Below are 25416 nucleotides of genomic sequence, written 5' to 3' on the forward strand. Positions count from 1 at the left end.
AGGAAGTTGTTTTCCTTAAAAATCGTAGCATAATATTAACAATAATTACATTTTCTAACGTTTTAGCTAGAAAGTTAAATGTTAAACTATTTTTCATAAAAAATCCGGAACAACCAATTTTCGTAAATGAGAAAATTATTTGTTTTATTTATTAGAAGAGGGATTTCAAACATTTATTAGCGTTATTAGATTTTTCATATAAAATTCGGATCATTTTTGGCGACGATTTGTAAGAAAATTAAGGTAATGTAGTTCGATTTCTTTTTCGAAACAAAATCCGGAACATTATTTACCGATTAAACAACTTTTATTATATTTCGACAAGAAAATTAACTGTAAAATAAGTCTAAAAATTGATTTTCAATAGTCGTTTCTAGTCAATTACTTTCTTATTTTAAAATCCTGAATAACCTATTGTCGATATTTTTGAAAAAAAAAATTATTTGACATAAAGTTGTTTTAAATTAAAAATTCGGAACAATTAATATTGATAAATAAACTATAGTGACGTTGTGTCAAAGAATATAAGTGTAATATTAGTCAATAATGCGATTTCAAACAATCATTTGACATAATTTATTTTTTATAAAACAATATCCGGAACAACTTTATAGTTAATGAAATATAAATCAGTATAGATATTTTAATTTACCATTTATATTGCTATTTACATTAAAAACCGGAACAATATATTAAAGATCATGTGTTTCTTGCAACGTTTAAGCATGGAAATAAAATCTAATATAAGTTAGAAGAGCAAACAAATATTCATTGGCATTGATTTGTTTTTCACAAAACATCCGGAACAATCTATTATAGATACTTAAAACTATTGCAATATTTCTGAATGAAAAATTAAAGGTTAAATCAGATTTACAATAGCCTCTAGTGTTATTTGTTAATCTAATCGTGACGGACAGACCGACCAACAGACAAAACGCACAAAAATAATCTTCTTTTATTTGGATGGGGGCACTAAACAAAAAATAAATAAAATCTGATTTTTTAAAAAAGTTTAAGGAATTGGTTTAGCGCCGATACATCTTTCGACGTTACGCTACTGCACGAAAGTCGCTGCCTAAAAAGACCATTTTAAAAAATGTGCGTGATATTTACATACAAAATGCATTATTAGCCTTTATAAACAAACAGAAATGTTTTCTTTTAATTTTAGCACCTAGTTGACCAGAAAAAACACCTTTAACTATTATTTATATTTGTTGTAAACATTTCTTGTACATTTTATAAATATATTTGACTTAGTGATACTGAAAATACACAAAAATTGTCCATCTTTGTTAGCATATTGTAACATTGCCTCCCTTACATTTACCTATTTGTTTTAGAATTGGTGAATTTTTCTGAAAAATCGCTTGCATAATTAATTTTATAAATTAAACGGTTTGCTTTTAGAAAACCAAAAGTAGCCGTTGCACCTAAACTTTTCAAGCCGCATTTAATGATGAAATAATATTTTTCATCTCTTCTAGTTTTCGAGATCTGAGTGTGACAGACGGACAGACGGACAGACAGACAGACGGACAGACGGACATTTTGCACAAACCTAATAGCGGCTTTTTCCCCTTACGGGGGCCGCTAAAAATTAGCTCTAATTGGGTTTCCAACCCGTGATGTTGACAGTGTCAGCTTCTTGGGCGAAAGATTTTTACCATTTAGGACAACGGGGATAGTAGGCCTACAAGAAACCAATTATTAATTGGTACCTTTATGATACATAGAAACGTAGAACGTCGGTTCACCCAGGTTTCAATATTATCAGAATGAAATTCTATCAAAGACAAATTCCAGAGAAGAATGGAGAAAAAAGGTTAACATATCTTTTGCGGTGCCCCAGCGGCCCAGCAGACCAAAGGATAGGTGAAAGTGAATGTGAAGTTAGATGTGAACCTGGCCGAACTGATGTCTTATAATGAATATCTAATTGATCTAATTGTTTTGTGAAGGGTCAAATTTGTAAAGGGTCAATCTCTTATTCCTCAAGAAAATAAACATTTCCTTAAAAAAAAAATTCCCAAAAAATATTGTTTTCCTTTGGTTATGTATATCGCCGTGTGGTGTATATATTGCAGTTCACGAGATGATATAAAGAACTACTTATTAATTGTTTTAAATTATGTCAAACTAATATGCATACTAAACAGATTTTTTCTCTTTAAAAAAAATAGTAAACATTTTTTATGTGTAAATATAGTACATAGTATAACAGAACTCACATAACTCAACAATACAAATATAAAAAAAATCTACAACCGTTTGCATAAATGTGTTTAAAAGATCCTATATACCTATTTCCCCTAGCAAAGAGCCTTCCGCGCATGTTACTATTAATTGTGAATAGTTGCAAATAGTTGCAAATGTGGTGTATTTATATGAAAAAACTTCTTGCATAAGTGATTTTAAAAATTAGATTTTTCGCTTTCAGAAAAGAAAAAAAGTAACCGTTGCATGAGAACTATGATGTCGGATTTTCACTATCATTTCTAGCTAGTTTACGAGATCTATACGGGACGGAAGGACGGACAGACATTACACACAGAACTAATAGCGTCTTTTCCCCTTTCGTGGGGCGCTAAAAATCCGAATGGAACAGGTAAAAGAACAAGTCTGCGAGAATTTAAAAAGTCTAATTTTCGAAAGCTTTGATCAGGTTATGGGCTTTGCTTGGTAAGTGTTGGGTTTCCGAGCCTATGGACCTTGAGTTCGAATCCATGCAATCACTGGGATTTTTAGCTTTGGTGTTTTCTGCAGGCTGATCACCGAAGATGAAACTATAGAACAAATCCTCTACGAAAGCAGGGTGCCCAGAAACACAATCGAAGATACGACTAGTCTTGAAGCAGAACTGGTGCATGCGCGGGTCTCACTCTGTACGCAGACAAGCGAACCCTTTTAGAACACTTCCAGATTCTTGATTAATCCTAGTAGCGTGGTAGATTACAAATGGAGGCCACTGAGCTCACCCAAATCTATTGAGTACATGGCATACAATCGGGAATAATGTAAATGTTGTATGTCGAAGTGCTGCTGCTGCTGCTGCTACTGATGATGATGATGATGATGATGATGATGATGATGATGATGATGATGATAAGGCTTATGAAGTCTTAGTTTAAATCTTATCTTATGCATGTACGATTTTGGCATAAGATATATGCTATATGGGGGCGCGGTGGTTGAGTGGTTAAGCGCTCGCCTTCCGAACCTGGGTTCCTGGAATCTCGGTGAAGACTGGGATTTTGACTTTCGGGATTTTTAGGGCGCCCCTGAATCCACTTAACTCTAATGGGTACCTGACTGGAGTTGAGGAAAGTAAAGGCGGTTGGTCGTTGTGCTGGCCACATGACACCCTGCTTGTTAACCGTTGGCCATAGAAACAGATGACCTTATTAACATCGTCTGCTCCATAGATCGCAAGGTCTGAAAGGGGAAACTTTACTTACTTTTTTTTACTATATGCTATATCGCTACAACCGACCTTTCAAGTGGTACAGTCAGGTATGAATTATTGGCACTTTTTGCCGCCTTTGCTGTTACGGAGGTGGAATACTTGAGTGTTATGTACACAGTACTGTTCTCGGCGGCTGTTATTGTTATGGAAGGGGCGTAGCTGTAAAAGAATGTCAAGGTGGGTTAAAGTCAACGCTTTATAAAACTTGTTTGGTTATGAATCACAAAGTAAATCTTGTGTCAGACTATTAGTACTTTTAGATGCATACATCTTTATTACAGTGCCTCAATTTGAGTCAGAACTTTAAGCAAGAGACCTAGGTATAGATCTAGAGCCAATTCGATTTTGAAAGGATTATAAGTGTTATTGAATTTCCAAATATAAGGTATTACTGATTCAAAAGTTTAGAAAATTAATGTTCAGTAAAATTTTGCGTCTAAACCTTTTAATGGTCTTCTTTTTATAATTAAACGAACAATAGAATTGAATAAAATTACAATAAGAAGTATCTAGCCTATATATAAACAAATCTTCTTGGGTTTTAGTTCTATACTCTATATAGTTCGTGTAGGGGTATGATTCAATCAGTGAGGTGTAAGCTTAATCAGGGCTGGTCTTAGGCCATTGCAACCTATGCTGTCGCAGTGGGCCCCGCACTTTCATAGGCCCCGCTCGATGCAAATTCTAGCTGTAAATTATTAAATTAAACCATTTTAACATAGTATTAAAGAGTTCCTGAAATTTTCCTGAAATTATAAAATATAAGAAAAAGTCATGAAAATGTCCTGAGATTATTAAAATTTTCTGAAAATTTGATACAAATCTTAAAACAGACAAAATTGTTATTTCGATGTGTCATTCAATGTGGAAAACGCCAATCCTACTCGCGGTTAAAAATAAAATGGCATTGTCAGCTTTCATTTAATAAAAATATAATAATAAGCCGAATTTTAACCAAACCAAGAACTTCAAATACTTAATTTACTTCAATAGGTCACTAGCATAGAAATTTAGATCTAAAATCTAAATCTATCTCGACCTCTTAAATATATAGTACCTGGATGACCGATCCTAGCTCGGTTAAATAATTTCCTAAGTCATTTTGGGAATACTTTGTAATTACGAAAATGAACGATCATAAATACTACTAATCTGAAGAGTTACATTTAGTGTTATGTTAGTTCTAAATGTAATTATACATGGCGATTAAATATAAAGTCTCTTAAGTCCTTCTATAGTCTAGACAAACCACAGCTCACATCCGTCTTATAGTTTTACAATCCATTTTGTTGTGTAGAACTATTGTAGGTCTACTATTATTGGCTTAGAAGAAAGTCTTTGCAGTGTAACTTCTCAGATGGTTACGTTCAAACATTTCATTATGGAATTAGTATACATTCATTATGTCTTTAGTACGAAACATCAAGTGACGCAAATCTCTACGTTATAGGGTAAAACAGGCACTTTGTGACAAAGTAAAATGGCGCATTTTTTCTTAATAGACTTAAATCATTGCATTAGTTTTCTAAAGAAACGTTTCCATGGGACACCTCTGTTACCCATACGGGATACGTGCCCTGCCCAGCCTGACTGTTGGACTATAAGAAGTTCATACCATCCATCCATCCCAGTGGTGCTACCGCCCGTGGAGGGATATGGCCTGCTTATACACATCCCTCCATTCAGATCTCAACTGGGCCTTCCATCTCCAAGCCCTAACCCTAAGCTTTTTACCGAGGTGTATAGTTAAATAAAAAGAGGCTGCAGCGTACGCAAACTCGTTGGCCGCTGGCTAGATATCATGTTCAGTGTGAGCACGTAAGGCGTAGAGAAGCTGTGTTATGACCATTTCCTTTGTTTTGGTACGGGACAGTAGACACAAAGCACGAACTTATGGTAATAATTCAACAGCAAAAAAAAATAATAATAAGGCTTGTCTTCGATTCCTAAGATTAATGAGGATTGCAGTATTTCCCGTGGCTACGCAGCCCCTGCTGTGACCTACAAATTTTGCCACATCCAGGGCAAGCATAACCATTGTCAAACAGTGGTCGATTAAGATTTTCTTTTCGCGTCTGCCTCTGTTCTCGGCAGCAGATTTTCTTTGGTCTCAAATGTGTATCCGGGGCTTTGAATAGAGGTAATTCTTTAAGTCCGTCAGTTACGCTGGACAGAGCGGTATCCTGTATGGAAGACGAACGCATGCTAAAGGCAGTCTTTTTTTGGTGAGCTAAAAAAGTGGACGACGTAATAACGAAACGCTTAAAAGACCAGTTTAGGCGCCAACTTGCTTTAACTGAAATAGAACAGCTGAAGGTCACCAGCAAAATAAACAACAAAGTACAAGGTATCTACACCACTCTAGGCAATTCAAGTGTTATCAATTTATAAAGCCTTCAAAACACAATAACTAATCGTACATTGGCACATTTAATTTCATTACTTCTCTTTCATAGTTCTATAATAAATCAATCTACAGTAAGATGGTGTGCAAATGTTTAATTAGGTCTATTGATCCTTTAGAACTCGTTCTTGTTTGCAAAGAAATATTTTAGTGTACTGCGGTAAGCCTAGTGACGTAGGCAGCGTTTTTCCCGTTCACGTCACGGAAAATTTTCATTCATAAAACATTCTAGCCAAAATTAATTTTTCGATAATGAGGCATTTTCAAACCGATATAACGGTCGACCTCGAGTTTTCCCGATGTGGCCAATGAGTTGAGAATTTTTTTCTCACTATTATGCACATACCGTGAACTTTTAAAGAAAATCGTTAGAGCCGTTTTCGAAATAAAATTTATATATATATAAATATATATACATACATACATACATACATACAAGAATTGCTCGCTTAAGAGTATAGGATTAAAAAAAGCGAAACTTTGCGAGTCAATAGTAAATCTAAAAGGCAGATCTGAATGTTTATCGGCTTTTTGTTGGAAAACTACTATCTACTGTAGATGGCTCGTAAAGTTATTTTTGACAGTGATTTTGTACTTAGTAACGTATCAATAAAATACAAAGACGATTTTTTTTTTTAATTCTAAATCTTAATTTTCACTTATTATCACAACCCAAATTAGGCCTCGCGCCATCCGTTTCGCATAGGGCCTCGCAACCTGTAGGACCGGCCCTGAGCTTAATGAAGAAATGTTACTTGTAGTAATCGTTTTCTAGCAATCTAGTATAAACAACGAAGACACTACGCTGAAACACTGAGTTATAATATGTCATAGGCTTTATTTACAAGACCGTCATGTGCACTATACATTGTTCTCAATAATTAGTGGTAATAGGTTTAACATGTACCAAAACATATCACTAGGTATAGCTAGGTAACCTACAATTTAGATCATAAGTAATAAGTAATTTGTCATTGAGAGTTACGATATAACCCCGATACAATACATGAAAAATACATCCCCCCTCAAAACACAGTTCTGACCAAGACCAGATCAGCATACCAACTGACTAGACTGACCACTAGATACTCTATTAAGCCCCCTTGAATATCCCGTGATAAAAACAAGTCACTGCTCTGCAAATTAAATAAAGAAACACACACACACACAATCTCACATCTTACACACCCCTTCTTTTGACACCTACTCCTGATATGCTTAGTTAAAAAAAATACTTGTTTGTTAAAATGTTTTAAATGTTTCAGGTGCTCCGTCAGATTTTGAAGATAGTTACATCCCAGACGAACTGGGTATGACAGCGGAAAGGGTTTAAACTCGAGACCTTAAGGACCACCGAACAACAGTCCAGAGCCTATTTGATACGACCAGGCAGCTTTTCGTTGGAGTCAACGTTTTTCTTCTGAAACATGAGGGTTAGTGGGCATAAACATCTAGGTTATTTTTCATGGGGGCACGAGTTCGCATCCCCAGTCGAGTTAATCTGTATTAAGCTAAAGGCAGCACGGAAGCCTTCTCTTAGATACAACTTCATTCAATAGGTTTACTAAAGTGATTGGACCCAGAGCGAATTAATCTAGAGTTTGTAACATATTTTTAGCCTAAGTTTCACTTTCATAAAACAGTTTAACTCCCACAGGTTGTGACGTTGCAGGTCAGTGTACAGGCCCTCTATAGTGACACGAACCGTTATAGAAGGCCTCAGCAGTTGCCTGCGATGTTTCAACCAATGTGAAGGGAAAACAAAAGGCCCATTGAAACGTCACAGATCATTAGACGTGTGACGTGGCAACAAGCTATTGGTCTCCCCTGACCATTCGGTGCCACGTCACGGGTCAGAGTTCCGACCTTCCATGACGACTGGTCTCGGTTCCAGGTACTTTCACACTATACCCTGGACATAGATTTTTCTTACTTGGATGCTTCACTGTGTAAATTCCGGATATTACTTAGACCAGTGATGCCCAAAGTACGGCCCGCGGGCCAGAACCGGCCCGCGAGGTGGTTGAATCCGGCCCGCTGAAAAGTCGGCACAAAAAGTAATAAATTCTTCCCCCTTCAAAAAAAGTTGAAAATATATCTTTACCTTTGTTAGGGCCCTCGCTTGTTTCTCTGATGGATTGGTACCATGACCTTTAAAGAGTATGAGTTTGTGAAATGGAACTCTGAATGTAGAATCTACCCGGAAAAGTGAATGTATCTTTTTTTTGTGGAACATGATAATAAGCCAACATGTTTTGTTTTGTAAAGAAAGGCTGGATGTTTAAAAAAAACAACATATACAGTGGCATTATAAAACAAATAGGAAGGCCTTCTTGGTTTGGATCCGCGTATAAAAGATTGGTTAAACTACGCCTAGAGATTTGACCAAAAAGAGACAAGAAAATAGTTGGTGGTAAAAGTAGCTACAATGCTGCTCTCATTTTTAGTAGAAATGAAACAAAATTTTTTAGACGCGTAAAAAATGATAGACTTTAACTGTCCCATTAATTAATGTAAGAACTAGATCCAATAGTCTCAAATGGTTTCAGGTGAATTTCGGTTTCATATTTTACCATTATGTTGATGTGGCCCGCAACACGCGTGTCGAGAGTTAAAATGGCCCGCAGGTCAAATTAGGTTGAGCATCACTGACTTAGACTATGCATTATTGGCAACGACTCGATCCCGAAGAGCAGAACGTCTCTTAACTACCCCAGACCAGTTGCCACTTGCATATTTCGCCACACCTGAACAAGCCGTTAAACTATGCGTCACTGAGTGAACATTACATAAACAGGGACGATAACTTACTGGAATGTGACGACATAATACTTCAAACCCCATCCAGCCACAGGGAGTACCATCCACCTCAGGGACGACTTGGGGGCTATTTCAATATGAACACAGAGACAGAAGTCTGTCTTATTCGACACAAACTCAAAAGTCCACGAACGTTCTAGGTACTCCCTTGGTCTGAAAGTGGAAACAACAAAAACGTTACTGCATTGGTCGATTTCAGCAATGGCGGAAAACTATAAATAGGAAGCATTCTGATGCATCCGGTGTATTTCATTTATTTCTTACCCTGCCGAGGTTTGAACCTTGAGATCTGTCACCATGGCGACTACTTTCTTTTATAGAGGGCATGGGTTTGTCAAATGTTTTGACATGTTTCGGATGTTTCTTCAGAGTTGAAAACAATTTTCTCCCTTGTCCAAATTTCGAGCAGGACGATGGGAACTGGCAGCGGGCAGGGTTTTGAACCCGAGACCATTGAGACGACCGAACGACACTCCAGTGCGATTAACCCACGGCTAGGCAACAATTCTGCCAGAAAAGTTTTTCAAAGCTCATGGTGAAAAATAAGTAGTGGCGCAGCTAGGGTGGGGGGGGGGGGGGAGAGGGGGTTAAATGTAGAACATTCCCCCGGGACCCCACTAGAGGGGAGCTCCCAAGGAGAGTTCGAAATTTTGTTTTTTACACTAAGTATTACTTCCTTATCTCAAGTCATGACGTCGAATGTCAAAAAAATGCAGGGGCCCGCTAAAGAGGCCCAACCCCCCTCGGTCCCTCAAAATCACTATCTACGGCCTCTGACCACAAGACAATCTTTGTATACAATTTGATCGAGTGATATACATCGTGACCAGTAATCATTCTGTAATCTATTTACTGAGTACAAAAGAAGGCAGTATAAGCATGCATTGGAAGCTAGAATATACAATAAATGAAGTAGTAGGGTTCCTGAAGACAACAATTTCTGGTCAGGAAAATTATAAAAACACTGCAGTTTTTCACATAGCACAAATAAATAATATTGTGTAATGTTAGTTTAAATTGTGCATTTTTTTTTAATTGATAGAGAAATAATGTCAGATACAAAAACAAAAGTTGGTAATTTCAGATTTTATAGGTATTATGCTTGATATTGGGTTTGTATGTATGGGCCGAATAGAAATCAATACTGTTTGACCAATCTTGATTAAACTTGGCATAAATGTTCCTTGGGTACTAACTTTGACCGTAGTGTATGTATTGTATGTATATGTTTATAATATATGTTTTTATGTATATATTCATAGGTATATGCTCATAATTATGTTTTAGGTATATGTTTATAGTTATATGTTTAAGATATATATTCATAGGTATATGTTTCTAGGTATATGTTTCTAGGTATATGTCTCAGATATATGTTTATAGGTATATGTTAATAAGTATATATGTATAGGTATTTGTTTGTAGGTTTATGTTCATGAGTATATGTTTATATGTATATGTTGATAGATATATGTTTTAGGTATATATTCATAAATATATGTTTTAGGTATATATTCAATAGATATATGTTTTTAGGTATATATATATATATTAGGTATATATTAATAGGTATATATTAATAGGTATATGCCCATTGTTACATGTTCGTTGTTATATGTTCGTTGCTATATGTTCACTGTCATATGTTCATTGTTATATGTTCATTGTTATATGTTCATTGTTATATGTTTATTTTTATATGTTTATTGTTATATGTTCATTATTATATGTTCATTGTTATATGTTCATTGTTATATGTTCATTGTTATATATTCATTGTTATATATTCATTGTTACATGTTCATTGTTACATGTTCATTGTTATATGTTCATTATTAAAGGTTCATTATTAAAGGTTCATTGTTATATGTTCATTATTATATGTTCATTGTTATATATTCATTGTTATATGTTCATTGTTACATGTTCATTGTTATATGTTCATTGTTAAAGGTTCATTGTTATATATTCATTGTTATATGTTCATTGTTATATGTTTATTGTTATATGTTCATTGTTATATGTTCATTGTTATATGTTCATGGGTAAGCGAAGAACACAGGTAGTTCTTTGCAAATTTCAATATTGAAAATATTCACATCTGAAGTAGGCCAACAGGTGCTGGGCACGAAACAATCCTTCGTAATGCCAAAAGTTGTGTTCTAAAGCTGTTCCCACCTGAGTAACCATTTTATCCAAGTGTGATGTAGCAATGGGATGGTGCTTACGCTGGAGGGTGTAAAATGACCTATGAAATGTGTTAGCATGTTATGGAACATTGTCTTTTTTCTATTTTTTCGATTGAGAGATTGGTTTCTTTTGTTTAACTTTTGAGCGTGATCTATGTAGGAAACATAATTTTAATTGTATACTGTATGACTTCGCTACAAGCAAGGCTCGTAAATTTAATTTGATCGTGATATAGTTACTTAGTAAAGAATGAATAAAATGCAAAGACGAATTTATTTTCTAATAGAAACATTTAAATATTCATTTATTATCTTTACCCCTACCCAGACTGGGCCCCACGCAAGCCGTTTCGCATAGGCCCCAGCAATTGTTAGGTCCGGCCCTGGATGTCTAAGTAGTGCTTCTATTCTATTTACACCGCACACCAGCAGAACATGATTTTAAAGTGTAATTTGTAGAGGCATGTCTGATATGACACAAATGGACCCTTGTTGTTAGCGTGTCAAAGTATTTAGCCATCGGATTCTGTTCTGGGCTATTCCTTTCAGTTAATCGATGTTCCTATTTTTTTAAAACTCTTTTTCTCCTAACTGACGATACCAGCGTTGATTCCACCAGAATCTGGTAAATAATTACGGAGAGAAAGAGTTAATCACTAGCTAATGTTGGCAACATATAATAGGTTCTGGATGGCCGAAATATTTGATCCCGCTATTATGCGGAGGTAGTTATATTGCAACTGGATATTTCGGTGTAACAACTAGAAGTGCAGTACATTATTATTATTATTGAATAAACGTCCTATTGTCTGCCTCAAGATCGACTCTGTATACTATTCCTGTTTGTTACGTACTAAAGGAACACACGAACCCAGCATTCTTCAACTATGGATGCATGTAACAACAGAAATAACGGACCTCATTCACCAATCGTAAACAAACAACATTTTGTCACGTAAGCTTATTGATAAAACAACGAAAAAAAACTGTCACGTGACAACCATCATGAATTAAACATTAGATCGTAAATTATATAGAAGAGATAGAGCATCACGTGGCTAAATGTTGTTTGTTTAAGATTGGTGAATGTGGTCCATTCAGCTTTACAGTTTAGCGCTTACAATAGTTCTGCTGGCAGAGGTTCTGTACTCTGTAACACTAAATGTTTTAATATGAAACGATCTGGGTCACGTTCTTGCTCTGTCCTGTGGTACAGCAAACTGACCTGCAGAGAAAGAAGAGAAAACACACTGTGATCGCTGTGACGAATTCTCTTATATCTTCCACTAGACCCACCGAGCATCGCTTCTAAGCTTCAACGCGGTGTTTTTGGTGGAAATTAGGCCAATAGGAAAACAAAGCAGAACTCCTGCAGTTAACAAAATTATTGTTTGCCGCAAATGAATTGATCAAAACCATTAAATATAATATTGAACTAACACACTAATCAGATTCCCACTAGAAACAGAAATTAAACACCACCACGTGGCTCATAAAAAAATTCAGAACAATCCCATTCATAATATTGTATAGAAGCTTTTAGCAAAAATGTTTAACAACATTTTATTATACTGCTACTTTCAATAGCAAATATTGAATCCCATGACTTCTACCAGCATCTTACTTTACCCTCTTCAAATGCAGACTGACTAAATAGTTGTTAACTGCATCATTTCTTTTTTGATAATCAAAGTTATTGATATCACATGACCAGATAACATTGATGTTCGTTTCAACCCTGACCACATGTTGAATAGTTGTACACATTTTAATTAAACTTTTTAGTTAGTAACTAAAAAAAAATAATTAAACTACGATTTTAACTAAACTTTTTTTCTAGTTAAACAATGGCCTTAAGAATTTTTTTTTAGTTAAACTAAAAGTTTCTAACTTTTTAGTTAACTTTTGCCCATCACTACAAATTACGAAAACCAATGAAGCATGGCGATTCGTGAATTTTTGTCTTGTTTTTTTTTCCCTTGATCCATTATGTCAGTCTTTTAACAATTTAAAACAAATATCAAAATTCTTACTTGGAAAACAAGAAGCGAACCCTAGCCTGGCATACCAAAGTCACGAGAAAACAACAGATATATACAAAGTTCAAAGAAAAACAGGAAAAAAAAAAGAATTATGAATGGAATGATTTTGATCTGGTTTTTTCTCAACCTAGATACTGAGGGGAAAGAAACCCACCTCAGCAGCAAAAGAGTCTGTTACCATAAGAAAGGTCACTCTCGGGTTATGAAGGTCCTTGGATGGGACTCTCACGGTTGGAATCTGGATCAGAAATCGCTGACCACATGTAGTGCTTCCCTCTGTTGGAAAAAAAAAAGAATTTCAAAATTGAAGGTCAAGGTGATTTAACTTTGAGTCTTCAATATTTTACAGGAATAGGTCTCAAATATACACCTATCTATCTATCTATCTATCTATCTATCTATCTATCTATCTATCTATCTATTTGTCTGTTTGTCTGTCTGTCTATCTGTCTGTCTATCTGTCTATCTATTTGTCTGTCTGTCTGTCTGTCTGTCTGTCTATCTATCTATCTATCTATCTATCTATCTATCTATCTATCTATCTATCTATCTATGTGTCTATCAGTCTATCTATATTTATTGTAATCCGATTTAAATATTGATCTGCATGGATTCTCCCTAACAGAACAAAGGCTCAGACCGGCAGATGGTACAGGGGCATCTCCATGGGCGTAGAGCTTTAAGAATCTTTGACTCAAATTTTAAGGCAATAACAGAACACGACACTGAGAGTCAAATTTAATTTTAGCTGGCTAAGGAGGGGGGTGAAGACCCCTGAAATGTGCAAAGTTTTGGTAGGAGGGGGGGGCGTTACAAATAAAAATTATAGAAACACTGACTCATAGACTTTTGCAATAAGTTATAGCTATATATACTTATTTATACTCAGTTATAAATTGTAATAGTTGATTACATTTAAAAAAAAAAATCTAACAGTTTATACTTTAAAGATGCTACATTAGACCTATTTATATGAACAAATACGAAAAAAAACAAAAACATTTCCACTTGCCAACTGTAATACAGTAACTATTATACCATATGATCTCTGTACTTGAAAGAACAGCGCAAGAAGTTGGTAAGTGACAACCCTCATTAGTTTATATCTGAAAAGACATGAACATATTTGCCTTGGTCGTCAACTCTTACAAGCAAAGTTCGAAGTCAATGTGGTGAAACGGTAAAAGGGAATGGTTCTCAAGTTCATACTTTGTCTCCTAACTGTTGGTGTCAGAAGTGGTTCATGTCACAAGTACAGCTTTGTTACCCTCGTTAGAAAACCAAATAATTTGATCTGTAGACGTTGAATCTTAGATATTCGGTGCACTTGTCTAAGTTAGCCAATGCTTCAACTGTGGATAACACAGATGATTCCCTGGAATAGAAATGCTGATAGTAAGATCATTTGGTCAAAGGACACAAGGATTCTATTTGCATTATCAATGAAAGCTATAATAAAACATTGAACATAATAATTCAAATTAATCTAAGCGCGTTAACGTCGCATAATATTTCTTTATAAACCTAAAGGTTTTTGAGTAACAAAGGTAACTAGCACGGAGAAATTTGGCTTTCGGCGTATCAATGAAAATATATACAAAGGAATACTTACATTTGTCTACGTTAAAACCATTAGTAAAATATCTAAATTTAGAAACACTTCAGGACAAAAGACTTAAAAGTTAAACACTAAACTATAACTAAACTTAACAAATAAGAAAATCTAACATAATGATATATTTAGAAAAAGACACAAAGCTATGCTAGAATTAAGTCGTATATATATATAATACATGCTTCCTCTTCCCTAATACGATTATAGTATAGAACGGGTTGCCTAAATCAGACATGAAAATTAATGACTTAGTAAGTTCGGTCTCTAATCATACACGAGTAGATTAACGTAGAGTAGGAACAGATACTCAACAATATATTTAATCTTATAAATTATCTTATCTTATATAATACGGACGTTACTTCAAAAAAAAAGAAGATGATTACTTCCTACGCGTCATGCTTCTAGTTATTCACATTAACCTCATTCATTCTGCCAACTCACTGGTTCTCCTGGCTGACTCAGGCAACCCATTCCATGCTCTAATAGTCTAATAGCACTAGGGAAAAAGGAGCATTTTTGGTACTAAGTTGTCCTAGCATATGTGTGAAGGAACAAGTCCTTTTAATTCTAAGTATAAACTACCTTTTATTGTGGAGCATTCAAACAGATCATATTTACAAGTCTAACATTATCTACAGATAACCAACTCCACTAGATGACTTTCTCTCTTCTTGTTTGCAACCCACTCGCCACTTCCCGCAAGTCCCCTAACTCTCCGATACCCAACACTTGACCGTGTGTCACGGTTGACCCACACACAGTAACCGTGTCACAACACGGAACGAGGAATGTGCCTTTATCTTTGTGTCGTTCTCAGTATTTCATTAGATTTTATTTTTGCATTCGAAGATTGGGGTTCAGATGATTATTAAAGCCAAAATCTCTAATAACTGCAAGTTACCTTAGTTAAAAGTAGGTATTTTTTGCCAATTGATGAATTGTTCAAATGCTCATTTTTATGATAACTGTAAGATCTAGTCTAGTCTAGATCAATTTATCTCAAAGCTTATGTTTTAATGTATTGTAGTCTAATCGTTTACTGAACAGGCCTAATTTGTTTGTTTGTTTCACGGCATAATGCAAGCGTCCGTGTTTTTAAATACCTTTTAACGCAGTGCCGAATGGTGTTTCAACGCTCATAGTTATAATAAGATATAAAAAGAAACTACGCAGCTTTTTATCTTATAAATTGCAGACTTTCCTTCCAAAATGGATTTAAAATTGCGAACTGCGTCCATATGTGTTTATCTAGTCTTTTTTTTTGCTAATAATTGACTTGAAATCCTCTAATATTACAGTTTGACTGTATAAAATAAGATACATAAAACACTGAACCATAATCTTCAAATACAAAAACAAAATCTAATAAAATACTCAGAAAGACACAAAGATAAAGGCACATTCCTCGTTCCATATGCTAGAACAAATTTGTACAAATATTCCTTCTTTCCTAGTGCTATTAGAGAATGGAAAGGGTTGCCTGAGCTAGCCAGGAAAACCAGTGACTTGGCAGAATTTAGGTCATTGGTTAATATGCATGACTGAATGCATGACGCGTAGGACGTAATCATCTTCTTTTTTTAAGTAAAGTCTGTATTATATAAGATAAGATAAGAATACACCTTTAATAAAATCACTAAACTTAGAATAAAAAGTAAAGTAGCTATAGTACATAAAACACTTAGCCATAACTTACAAATAGAAAAGCAAAACCTAATCGACACTAGCAGCTGGGGAAAAGTAGCACTGGATAGATCTACATGGAGAGAGCATAAAGGAAGGGTCTCGGATTGCAGATGCCATGCACAACAGAAGCAGAAAGAAGGCTGAAAATGCAACTGCTCCTGGTGATTTCATATGCCCAATCAGCAACCGCAGCTGTGTATCAAGGATTGGCCTCTTTAGCCACATAAGAAGTTGCAAAGGGAAAAGATCGTCTCTCGAGACGTAAAATGCCACAGATCGTCTGTTAGATGTTTGTTTGTAAAATCGTGTACATATTTCCGATGTTCCTTCGGATTTGACGATAATTAACTACCTAGTCCTAACCTCCTGCCGGACGACAGGGTATGCGAGAGGGCAGGGTTTGAACCCGGGACAAGCAAAAAGTCCGAACGACAGTCCGGCGCTCAAACCGCACCACCAGGTTAGAGATTGTCTTCGAGTATGAAGATTAAAGAGGCGAGCGTTATTTTCATCTTGTGTGATCTGAAACCAGACTCCGATGCGGCGAGCGTGGACGCCCTTATATTTAATTCCATGCTAGTGGTCTGCTTTAGCTCTGCACGAAAAGGTACAGCTAATGAACACGTATAGAGTCTTGTTTTCATCTGCTATAGCCTGGTCTGAGGTTTAAAATGGCTTTTAGAAAGATGAGGAAACCTATTGAACTGTTTGACTGTAAGGTTGTATGTTCTTCACATACATTACGGTAAAGAAGGCCTGTGTTGTTGTTTTTTTTATTAACTTTTTTTTATAGAACCTGAATATAAAAATGTTTAAATGTTTATATTATCATTCCCACACTTGCTAAAAAAAAGGCCAAAGCTTCAAATTCAGTGAGTTAGTCACTTCAGACTAGATCTAGAAGTAGAATCCAGATTTAATAGATATCTATATCAAGAGATTTAATTATCTAGACCTAAAGCAATTTATATCTAAATATTTGACCTATTGTAAATTAGATCAAGATTCAAGTTTAACATATGGAGAGTTGATGACGAATTTAACAAACTGTCTTGGGATAGCATAAATTATACATAGATCTAGTTATTGGTTTGTGACGAGTAGGGATGAATAATTGTTTTCGTTTTTCAAACTCTCTCTCTCTCTTTCTGTTTCTTTTTTATGTCTCTCTCTCTCTCACCCTCTCTTGCTTCCCTCTCTCTACCTTTTTTATTTTCTTTCGCTCTCTCAACATATACATATATATCGGGTGTGGTGGTTATTCCTCGCATTAATTTTATTTCTTTTCTTTAATTATAAAAACATTTCTTTGTTACCAGAGAGGTGAAGGCATGTGTGTATCTATGTCTTGCTCTTGCTTTGCTATTACAGACTATAAAGGGTACGTAGGTCAATACACTTAATACAACATAAGTTTGTAGACTGCGATCTGATATGACATAAAAAACATTCTAGTATATTGCCTTAAGTATATATAGACAATATGCCTGTATTATGGCCCCTTACAAACACCGTATAGGCCGATAGTTTTGCTTTACTATATTGAGGGGTATACTTAAAATCATCGTGTAAGACTTCTGTTTTTTTTTTTCAAATAATAAACAATGAATAATGGATTATTACATCTCCGTCGTATGCTAGCAGTAATATGGACATATTATAGACATACTAATACAGTGATCACATATGTATGTGTGTTAGTTCCATTCTTTATACATAACTTAGATCATATCTTATCTTATATAATACAGACGTTACTTCAAAAAAGAAGATGATTACGTCCTACGCGTCATGTATTTAGTCATGCATATTAACCAAAGACCTAAATTCTGCCAAGTCACTGGTTTTCCTGGCTAGCTCAGGCAACCCATTCCATGCTCTAATAGCACTTCGGAAGAAGGAGTATTTGTACAAATTCATCCTAGCATGTGGGATGAGAAATGTGCCTTTATCTCAGTGTCTTTCTTCGTATTTTATATAACCTTGTTATTGGTATTATATATTATGAATACAATTCATTTTTAAATATAGTGTGGAAATTCATATTAATAATACTTTAAACAAAACAAAAAGGTTATGTATTAGAAATAACTTCTAATTACTAACATATATCGGCATATCACATGTCCTAGCTCTGTTATTGCTATCTAAAACACAATTCAATAAGCTACTATGAATTGAGTAATTAATTTTTTTTTTATTATTATTATTAATTCATGTATTGTCATCGACTATAAATAATTGTGCAAAATTTCAACTTGACCTAAGAATAGGAAGTGGGAAAAAAAGTGACAAAAAGTAGTAAGGGAATTAAATCCATATATACATCCAGATCTCTCTTTAAGCAGCATTTATTCCCCTTATTTTGATATCAAAGAAAATAATTAATTACCATTAATTAATTAAATTTAAATAATTGGTTAATTTTTTAAAAATTTATTCATGTTTTGTTAGGTACAATGAATATTTGTGCAAAGTTTCAACTTGATCCGAGAATGACAAGTGGAAGAAATATCAACTCACTGTCTGGTAAAATGTTTGTACTCGTTTTTTCTCCCACACCCAATCTTGGATCAAGCTGTAATTTCTCACAATTATTTTTATTTACCTAACAAAACAAGAATCAATCAAAAAATAAAAATATAACCAATTAGTTAATTATCTATTGGTAAAAAAAATCATTTTGTTTGGTATTTAGATCAAGGGAAAGAAATTGTAGTTGACTGAAGTGGTGGTATAAGCTGAATTAGTCCAATTTATAGGTCTTCGTCTGAGTCTTAGTGAACTCATGAAAAATAGGACGAGACTATAGAAACAATAGATAACTATACAATCTTCCATAATCATAAGCTCTCCACATGCAGAGTGGTTACCGTGTTGGCATGAGAATCCTAAATAAGGCTGAGTCAAGAGTTCGAATTTTATTTTTATAAAATGTTTTTTTTTTTTTATTTTAAGTCTAGAATAACAAATTTAATTACATAACTTATCCAAACTAAATGATACAAGTACGGTTATTATAAGATTTTTTTAAAAATAAATATTTTTACTTAAGGATACGACTCTATTTATGAAAATCTACAGAGTTTTAATGTTTTTTCCCCGTAGCCTCTAAGCCAAATCCGCTGACAGGGAAACTATTTCTTCTCACCGTTCCTATGATGCTAAACCCAAAAGGGAAATGTTTCTTGTATATTTATACGTTCTACGAGGAAGATATTATAGTAAGTGTCATGATTTCTGTATATTTATTGCTTTATATTTCTTGTAATATTTAAAATGGCAAAAACAGAATCTTCTTGCCGGAGATGTCTATAAATAACTTGACAACACACTGAAGAAACATCTGTGTTGTTCTCTTTCTTGATTTCTGTGGCATTTTACGTCTCGAGAGACGACATTTCCCCTTTGCAACTTCTTGTGTGACTAAAGAGGCCAATCCTTGATACACAGCTGAGGTCGCAGGTTGGGCATATGTAATCACCAGGCGCCGTTGCATTTTCACCCTTCTTTCTGATTCTGTTGTGTATGACATCTGCAATCCGTGACCGTTCCTTTATGCTTTCTCTCCATGTGGATCTGTTCAGTGCCACCTCTTCCCAGTTGCCAGTGTCGATTTTGAAGAGCTTCATGTCGCGTTTGCATAAATCCGTATAACATAAAAGTGGGCGACCAGCGGCTCTCCTGCCTTCTATTAGATCGCCATACAGGATGTCCTGTGGAAGTCGACCTACTGGCATTCTACGAACGTGGCCAAGCCAGCCAAGGCGTCTGCTGCTGATAACAGAGCGGATGTCCTGGCACCCTGCTCTTTGTAGCACTTCATCATTGGTTATCTTATCTTGCCATCTTATTTTAAACTTCATGAAACTAAACATAGACGTAGACTTTCAATTCAATAACAACTTGACTTCAATCTCTTTTTACTTATACTTCTTCAACTGGTACAACTTATTATTTAAACAACTTAACGATACAACTTAAACTAGTAAAACAGCAACTGTTTAAGAACTCACTACAACACAACAACCAGTTACTATGCAAGAACCTGTTAATATGTAAGGGCCAGTTAGGACCTGTAACTGTTACGATAGATACTTGAGATAACAACACTTTCAGAATATAAAAAGGTAACTTTAATCAGCCATTTTGGCTCCCATATAACATTCCAAAACAGTTACTAAGCAAGGACCCCGACTAACTTGCTTTTCCCCAATTTATAATTGCAATAAATTGTATTTGATATCGGAAAAGGGAAATACGTCTCGCAGTATAGAGATATATCGCTGCGAATGTAGAGTTATTCCCCTTAGATATTCATTTTTATAATAAATTATTCTTCTTTTTCTTTCTCATTTTACATGTCGGAGGGTTCAGATCAATAATCCTAAATCTGAAATAAACCGCTAATTGGTTTCCAGATCAGTCAGTTCTCCGTATAGTTTTTGTTCTATAGGAAGGTTTTGGGGCCAGAGTCTTGTTCGGGCCTCTTGATATTGTATGCAGCTTTGAAGGACATGGTCAGCATTCTCTGGTGATGCTCCACATGGGCAGGTTCTGCTCGTCCCGGTTTAAGCCTCCGGAACATCTGTTGTCTCATTCTGCTAAGTCCGGTTCTGAAAACAAAATTCTGCGTTGGTCATGTCGAGATAGTTTATAATAGGCGTCCTTTTTTCTTGTAATTGGGACGTGAGCCGGTCCAATTCTCATTAATTCTACACTCTATTCTTTTCATCATTTCTCCTGGGTAGAGAGGGATTTTCATTCATTTGTTCATTCTTTCATCTTTGGCCAGTATGTCTGCTTTTTCATTGCCTTCTAAATCAATGTGTGCTGGAATCCACTGAAAAACAATTTCCTTGCTGTTGATGTTAAAGTTTACAATGGCCGTCCTGAGTTGCTTTATATAGGAAGTATCCGAGTTTTTCAAGCTTTGAAGGAATGTTTTGGCATCGGTCAGAAAGACAATTTGGCTGTTTGATGTTAATGGGTAGTTTTGCTGTATAGAAATATATTGCTACGAATGTGGAGTTATTCCCCTTAGAGAATCATTTTTTATTGTAAGTATAGTTTATGATTTGCTGGCAACGTCACATCTATAACGTTGCGACGTTGCAGGTCTATGTTGAGGCCGCGTGAGTCTCATCACACAGAGGCGCCGTGTTTGAGAACTCTACTCTCTGATAACACGGACAAGGAAATCAGCAGTTTTTCGTAGAGTTTTCCTGGCTCCGTACAGAGCTAGCTCGCCATGCGAACCAGTCCCCGTTTTCACTCAAATGGCCAGTTTTTTGGGGTGTAGTATCACGCACTCGTAAAGGATGTGGTTAACCGTTTCTACGTCTCCCTGGCAGTGTCTACAGCGTGAGTCGAAGTTAGGTTTAAACTTAGCAAAAATGTGTTGAGCCTACAAGAACGATTGGTCTCAAGTTAACTCGCTGACTGTAAGTACAATTCAAACGTAAAGTTCCATTGGGCAGATGATGTAAAGGTCATCTTTTTAGGGATTCGAACCCGGAACCCTCCGGTTCGGAATCTAACGCTTTACCACTCAGCCACAGCGCTTCTGTCCGGTTTTGACACCTGCATTAGCTTACAAGGCTGACTAGTTTAGTTAATAACATCCTATCTTTTCTTGCGTGTGCATGAAATAATTAGTTACCTAATATCGATGACCTCAACAGGTCAAGGTGAAGCTGCCCAGGACTCAAAGTACAAGCCCGATTCTTATGAATGTCACTGTTTATAAGTTCCATGTTGCAGTATTTCCGGTGGATTCAAAATATAAGTAAGTGTGCCTGTGACATACCTGTGCCGTGCCTATGACGTGCATGTGCCTGTGACGTACCTGTGCCTGTGACGTGCCTGTGCCTGTGACGTGCCTATGACATGCCTGTGCCTATGACGTGCCTGTGCCTGTGCCGTGTCCTGTGCCTGTGACGTGCCTATGACATGCCTGTGCCTATGACGTGCCTGTGCCTGTGACGTGCCTATGACGTGCCTGTGCCTATGACGTGCCTGTGCCTGTGACGTGCCTCTGCCTGTGACGTGCATGTGACGTGCCTGTGACGTGGCTATTAGTCCTGCTTCTTTTAGTGTTGACGTCGACAAAACATATTTTTCGAGAGCTTTTTTTCTATTATATAGATGTACAATTTTTTGTCAATTTTTGTTAGACAAACGAAATCATAGAAAAAACAAACAATGAACATTTCTGTTTTTTTTTTTTTTTTTACAAAACTTTTATAAACTCAATTTATCTGTCTGTCTGTCTGGTATGATTTTTGAACACGTTATTTCCCCCACACCCATTCTCGGGCAAGTTGAAACTTTTTACAAGTATTCAATGTACCTATCAAAACTTATATAAAAAAAAAACCGCTAACCAATTAATTAATTAGTTAGTGGTAATTTATAGATTTGATTAATATCATAAATTTTAAATACTTTTAACAGTATTGAGAGATATGGCTGTGATTGATAAGTTCTCCCCATTATATTTTTTTTATTATTCCTTTTTTTTTTTCATTTTAACGCTCATCGAAAAACAGTGAAAGCCATTGTTTAAGCTTGGATTGATACTTTCTCAATTTGTCGTCAAATTTTTGCGCCTTATTTTTTTCTCCTGTCCTCCCAATGTCGATGGCTGAAGTGACAATTACGTATGTTAATGACCAGACTGGCCAGTACCTATGTTGATGGCCAAACCGGCCACTACGCGTTGTATGAGCAAGGACATCCAAGCTCAGGGGTGCTAAAACCAGTTACACTAAGGAGAATTTGAGACTACCGACACTCTCAGTACCTTAACACTGTTTGTGGTTCTCCATAAATATTTTCATTACTTGCATCATTTCAGCCCAAGCAAGACGATGGGGTATTTGCAGACTATCCACCTGTTTTCTGACACTGACTTCGGGGTGTATGCATTTCTTTACGACTTTGAAGATTCCGTTTCTAGTCTTCAGCTGTTGCCCGTCAGCGCCTGGGGCAAGCAATATTTCCTAGCTACCATGAGGTAAGTCAGTTGGAGGGCAATAGGAATGTTTTTTTTTTTTCTTCTTCTTCTTCCTCGGTCTCATTTTTATGTTGGGGCGTTCAGATGACTAGACCAATATATGAGATGAACTATTTGGGCGTTCAGATGACTAGACCAATATATGAGATGAACTATTTGGGCGTTCAGATGACTAGACCAATATATGAGATGAACTATTTGGGCGTTCAGATGACTAGACCAATATATGAGATGAACTATTTGGGCGTTCAGATGACTAGACCAATATATGAGATGAACTATTTGGGCGTTCAGATGACTAGATCAATAAATGAAATGAACTGTTGGAGCGTTCAGATGACTAGAACAATACATGAGATGAACTGCGCAGTGGTTTCCAAATCAGGGAGCTCTCCATTTAGTTTTCTTTCTACTGGGGTGTTTTTGGGGCAGTGTCTTGTACGGGTCTCTTGGTAAAGAGAGCACTTTTGGAGGACATGGTCAGCATTCTCTGGTGACACTCCAAATGGGCAGATTTTAATGGTTTCAATTTTGAGCTACCGGTACACATGTTGACTCAATCAAATTTTTTTTTGTTGACAGCTGCAGAGAGGTATGCACACACAACTGTCATCACGATGGTCCCGGGTTCGATTATTTCTCCCTGCCAACCCTTGGCATGTTACAGATTTTGATTGTAATGTTGTAATAATCTTCATTTCTAAAGAAATGCTCTCTGAGTGGCTAAGCTCTTGGATTCCTAACCTAGTGTCCTGGGTTCGAATCACGGTGAAGACTGGGATTTGGAATTTTCTGGATTTTCTGTGCGCCTCAGAATCCGCCCGACTCTAAGAACCGGACTTTAGTTAAGAGAAAGTAAAGGCGGTAGGTCGTTGTGCTGGCCACATGAAACCCTGATAGTTAATTGTGGCCAAAGAAACGAATGTCTTGAACATCATCTGCCCTATAGATCGTAAGGTCTGTAAGAGGGAACTTTAATTTACTTTTCTGTTTTAAATAATGCTTCTCTTTGGATAAGAAACACCTTGAATAGATTATATAGATTAACAAAAGTATCATAGATGTAGGTATTTTTTAGCAGTAGATAACAACAAACAAAAGTATCAAAGTTGTATGTTTTAGCTGTATCTGGGAGAGGGTTTTCCATGCTGCCTATAGGCGCTCTGTAAACACAACACTGCTAGAGTCGGGTGTCGAACCTCGAGCTTCCTTCATAGCCTCTCGACCACGCGTCCCACTGAATAGATGCAAAGAAATGTATTAATTCTATTTCATTATTTATTCATTTATTGTACTTTGAAGAATTTACCATTTCAGCTATACACCTTTTGTTCAGATGATTACATACGAAGAAGTCAACATCATTGACTTGACCATAAGAACAAGTCTCTATCAACTGCGAAAGTCTCTACACAGATTCGGAGTAGATAAAATACATCTTTACAGGTACAAACTCCCAACATCTTCAACTCTGAGGGAACATCCGAAACATGTAAAACAAACAAACAAACATCTTTTCACAAAACAATATTTGCCTCGGCTATCCAGATTGCCTACAAATGATTAGTGGATTAGAGGTTAAGATCGGCTTCGAGAGGCAAAACAAACATTAAATAATGACCATAATCTGTATGATTCAAAATAATTAAAATTATTTTTAATTTAAACGAACAGTTTCAGGATTGACTTTTTGTTACTATACATAAACACGATATATTTTACGTATACAGTGAATATTATGTTGCAGTGGCGTAGCTAGGAATTTAGGGGCACCAGGGGCTTGTCCTCTTCAGTGGACCCTGCATTTTGACATTTGACATACTGCATTGAGATAATGGCGTAATATTTCATATGAAAACAATTTTCCGACACTCATTTGGGGTTCACCCTCAAGTGGGGGGCTTTTTTTTTTCCTATTTGGACCACCTCCCCCGACCCTAGCTAAGCCACTGTTATGTGGTCTAACTGTACACGTCTTATGTTGGCTTTTGGTGGGGAACATGAACAATGAAGAAATCAAACCTAAAAGAAAACTCTGTAAATTATCGATTTATCAAAAATGTAAAAATTTGAAACGTTTGTATGACTCTTTTTAAGAACCTAAAGGCTTTGGTGTACTGTCCTAAGAACAAAGATGCTTGGCTGTACAGTCTTTGGTGTACTGTCCTGA

The 25416-nt window shown here is 35.9% G+C and overlaps 2 protein-coding genes across 5 annotated transcripts in view; one reads left to right on the top strand and one right to left on the bottom strand.

The window, feature by feature from the left end:
• Positions 1-15607, bottom strand: part of LOC106060304 (uncharacterized) — a 60048-nt gene extending 44441 nt beyond the window's left edge. For 3 of the 4 annotated variants that reach the window (XM_056017206.1, XM_056017205.1, XM_056017204.1), the window contains exons 1-6: positions 15444-15607; positions 14074-14299; positions 13079-13200; positions 12004-12107; positions 8685-8846; positions 3497-3628 (exon numbers count right to left, since the gene is read on the bottom strand). In XM_056017206.1, the coding sequence (XP_055873181.1) occupies positions 3497-3628; positions 8685-8846; positions 12004-12107; positions 13079-13105 (425 nt within the window). In that variant the 5' untranslated portion in view covers positions 13106-13200; positions 14074-14299; positions 15444-15607. Of the gene's footprint in view, positions 1-3496; positions 3629-8684; positions 8847-12003; positions 12108-13078; positions 13201-14073; positions 14300-15443 lie in introns of those variants that run through there. The other variant, XM_056017207.1, reaches the window with a different exon arrangement.
• Positions 15608-16861: 1254 nt separating this feature from the next.
• The window catches only part of LOC106060301 (uncharacterized), a 35906-nt gene continuing 27351 nt past the window's right edge, over positions 16862-25416 (top strand). The window contains exons 1-6 of the mRNA XM_056016649.1: positions 16862-16973; positions 17548-17609; positions 19337-19452; positions 21913-22016; positions 23088-23246; positions 24564-24692. Of these exons, the coding sequence (XP_055872624.1) occupies positions 16900-16973; positions 17548-17609; positions 19337-19452; positions 21913-22016; positions 23088-23246; positions 24564-24692 (644 nt within the window). The 5' untranslated portion in view covers positions 16862-16899. The remainder of the gene's footprint in view (positions 16974-17547; positions 17610-19336; positions 19453-21912; positions 22017-23087; positions 23247-24563; positions 24693-25416) is intronic.

This window comes from Biomphalaria glabrata, chromosome 18 (genome assembly GCF_947242115.1).
Source record: "Biomphalaria glabrata chromosome 18, xgBioGlab47.1, whole genome shotgun sequence".
In the NCBI taxonomy this organism is placed as follows: Eukaryota; Metazoa; Mollusca; class Gastropoda; family Planorbidae; genus Biomphalaria; species Biomphalaria glabrata.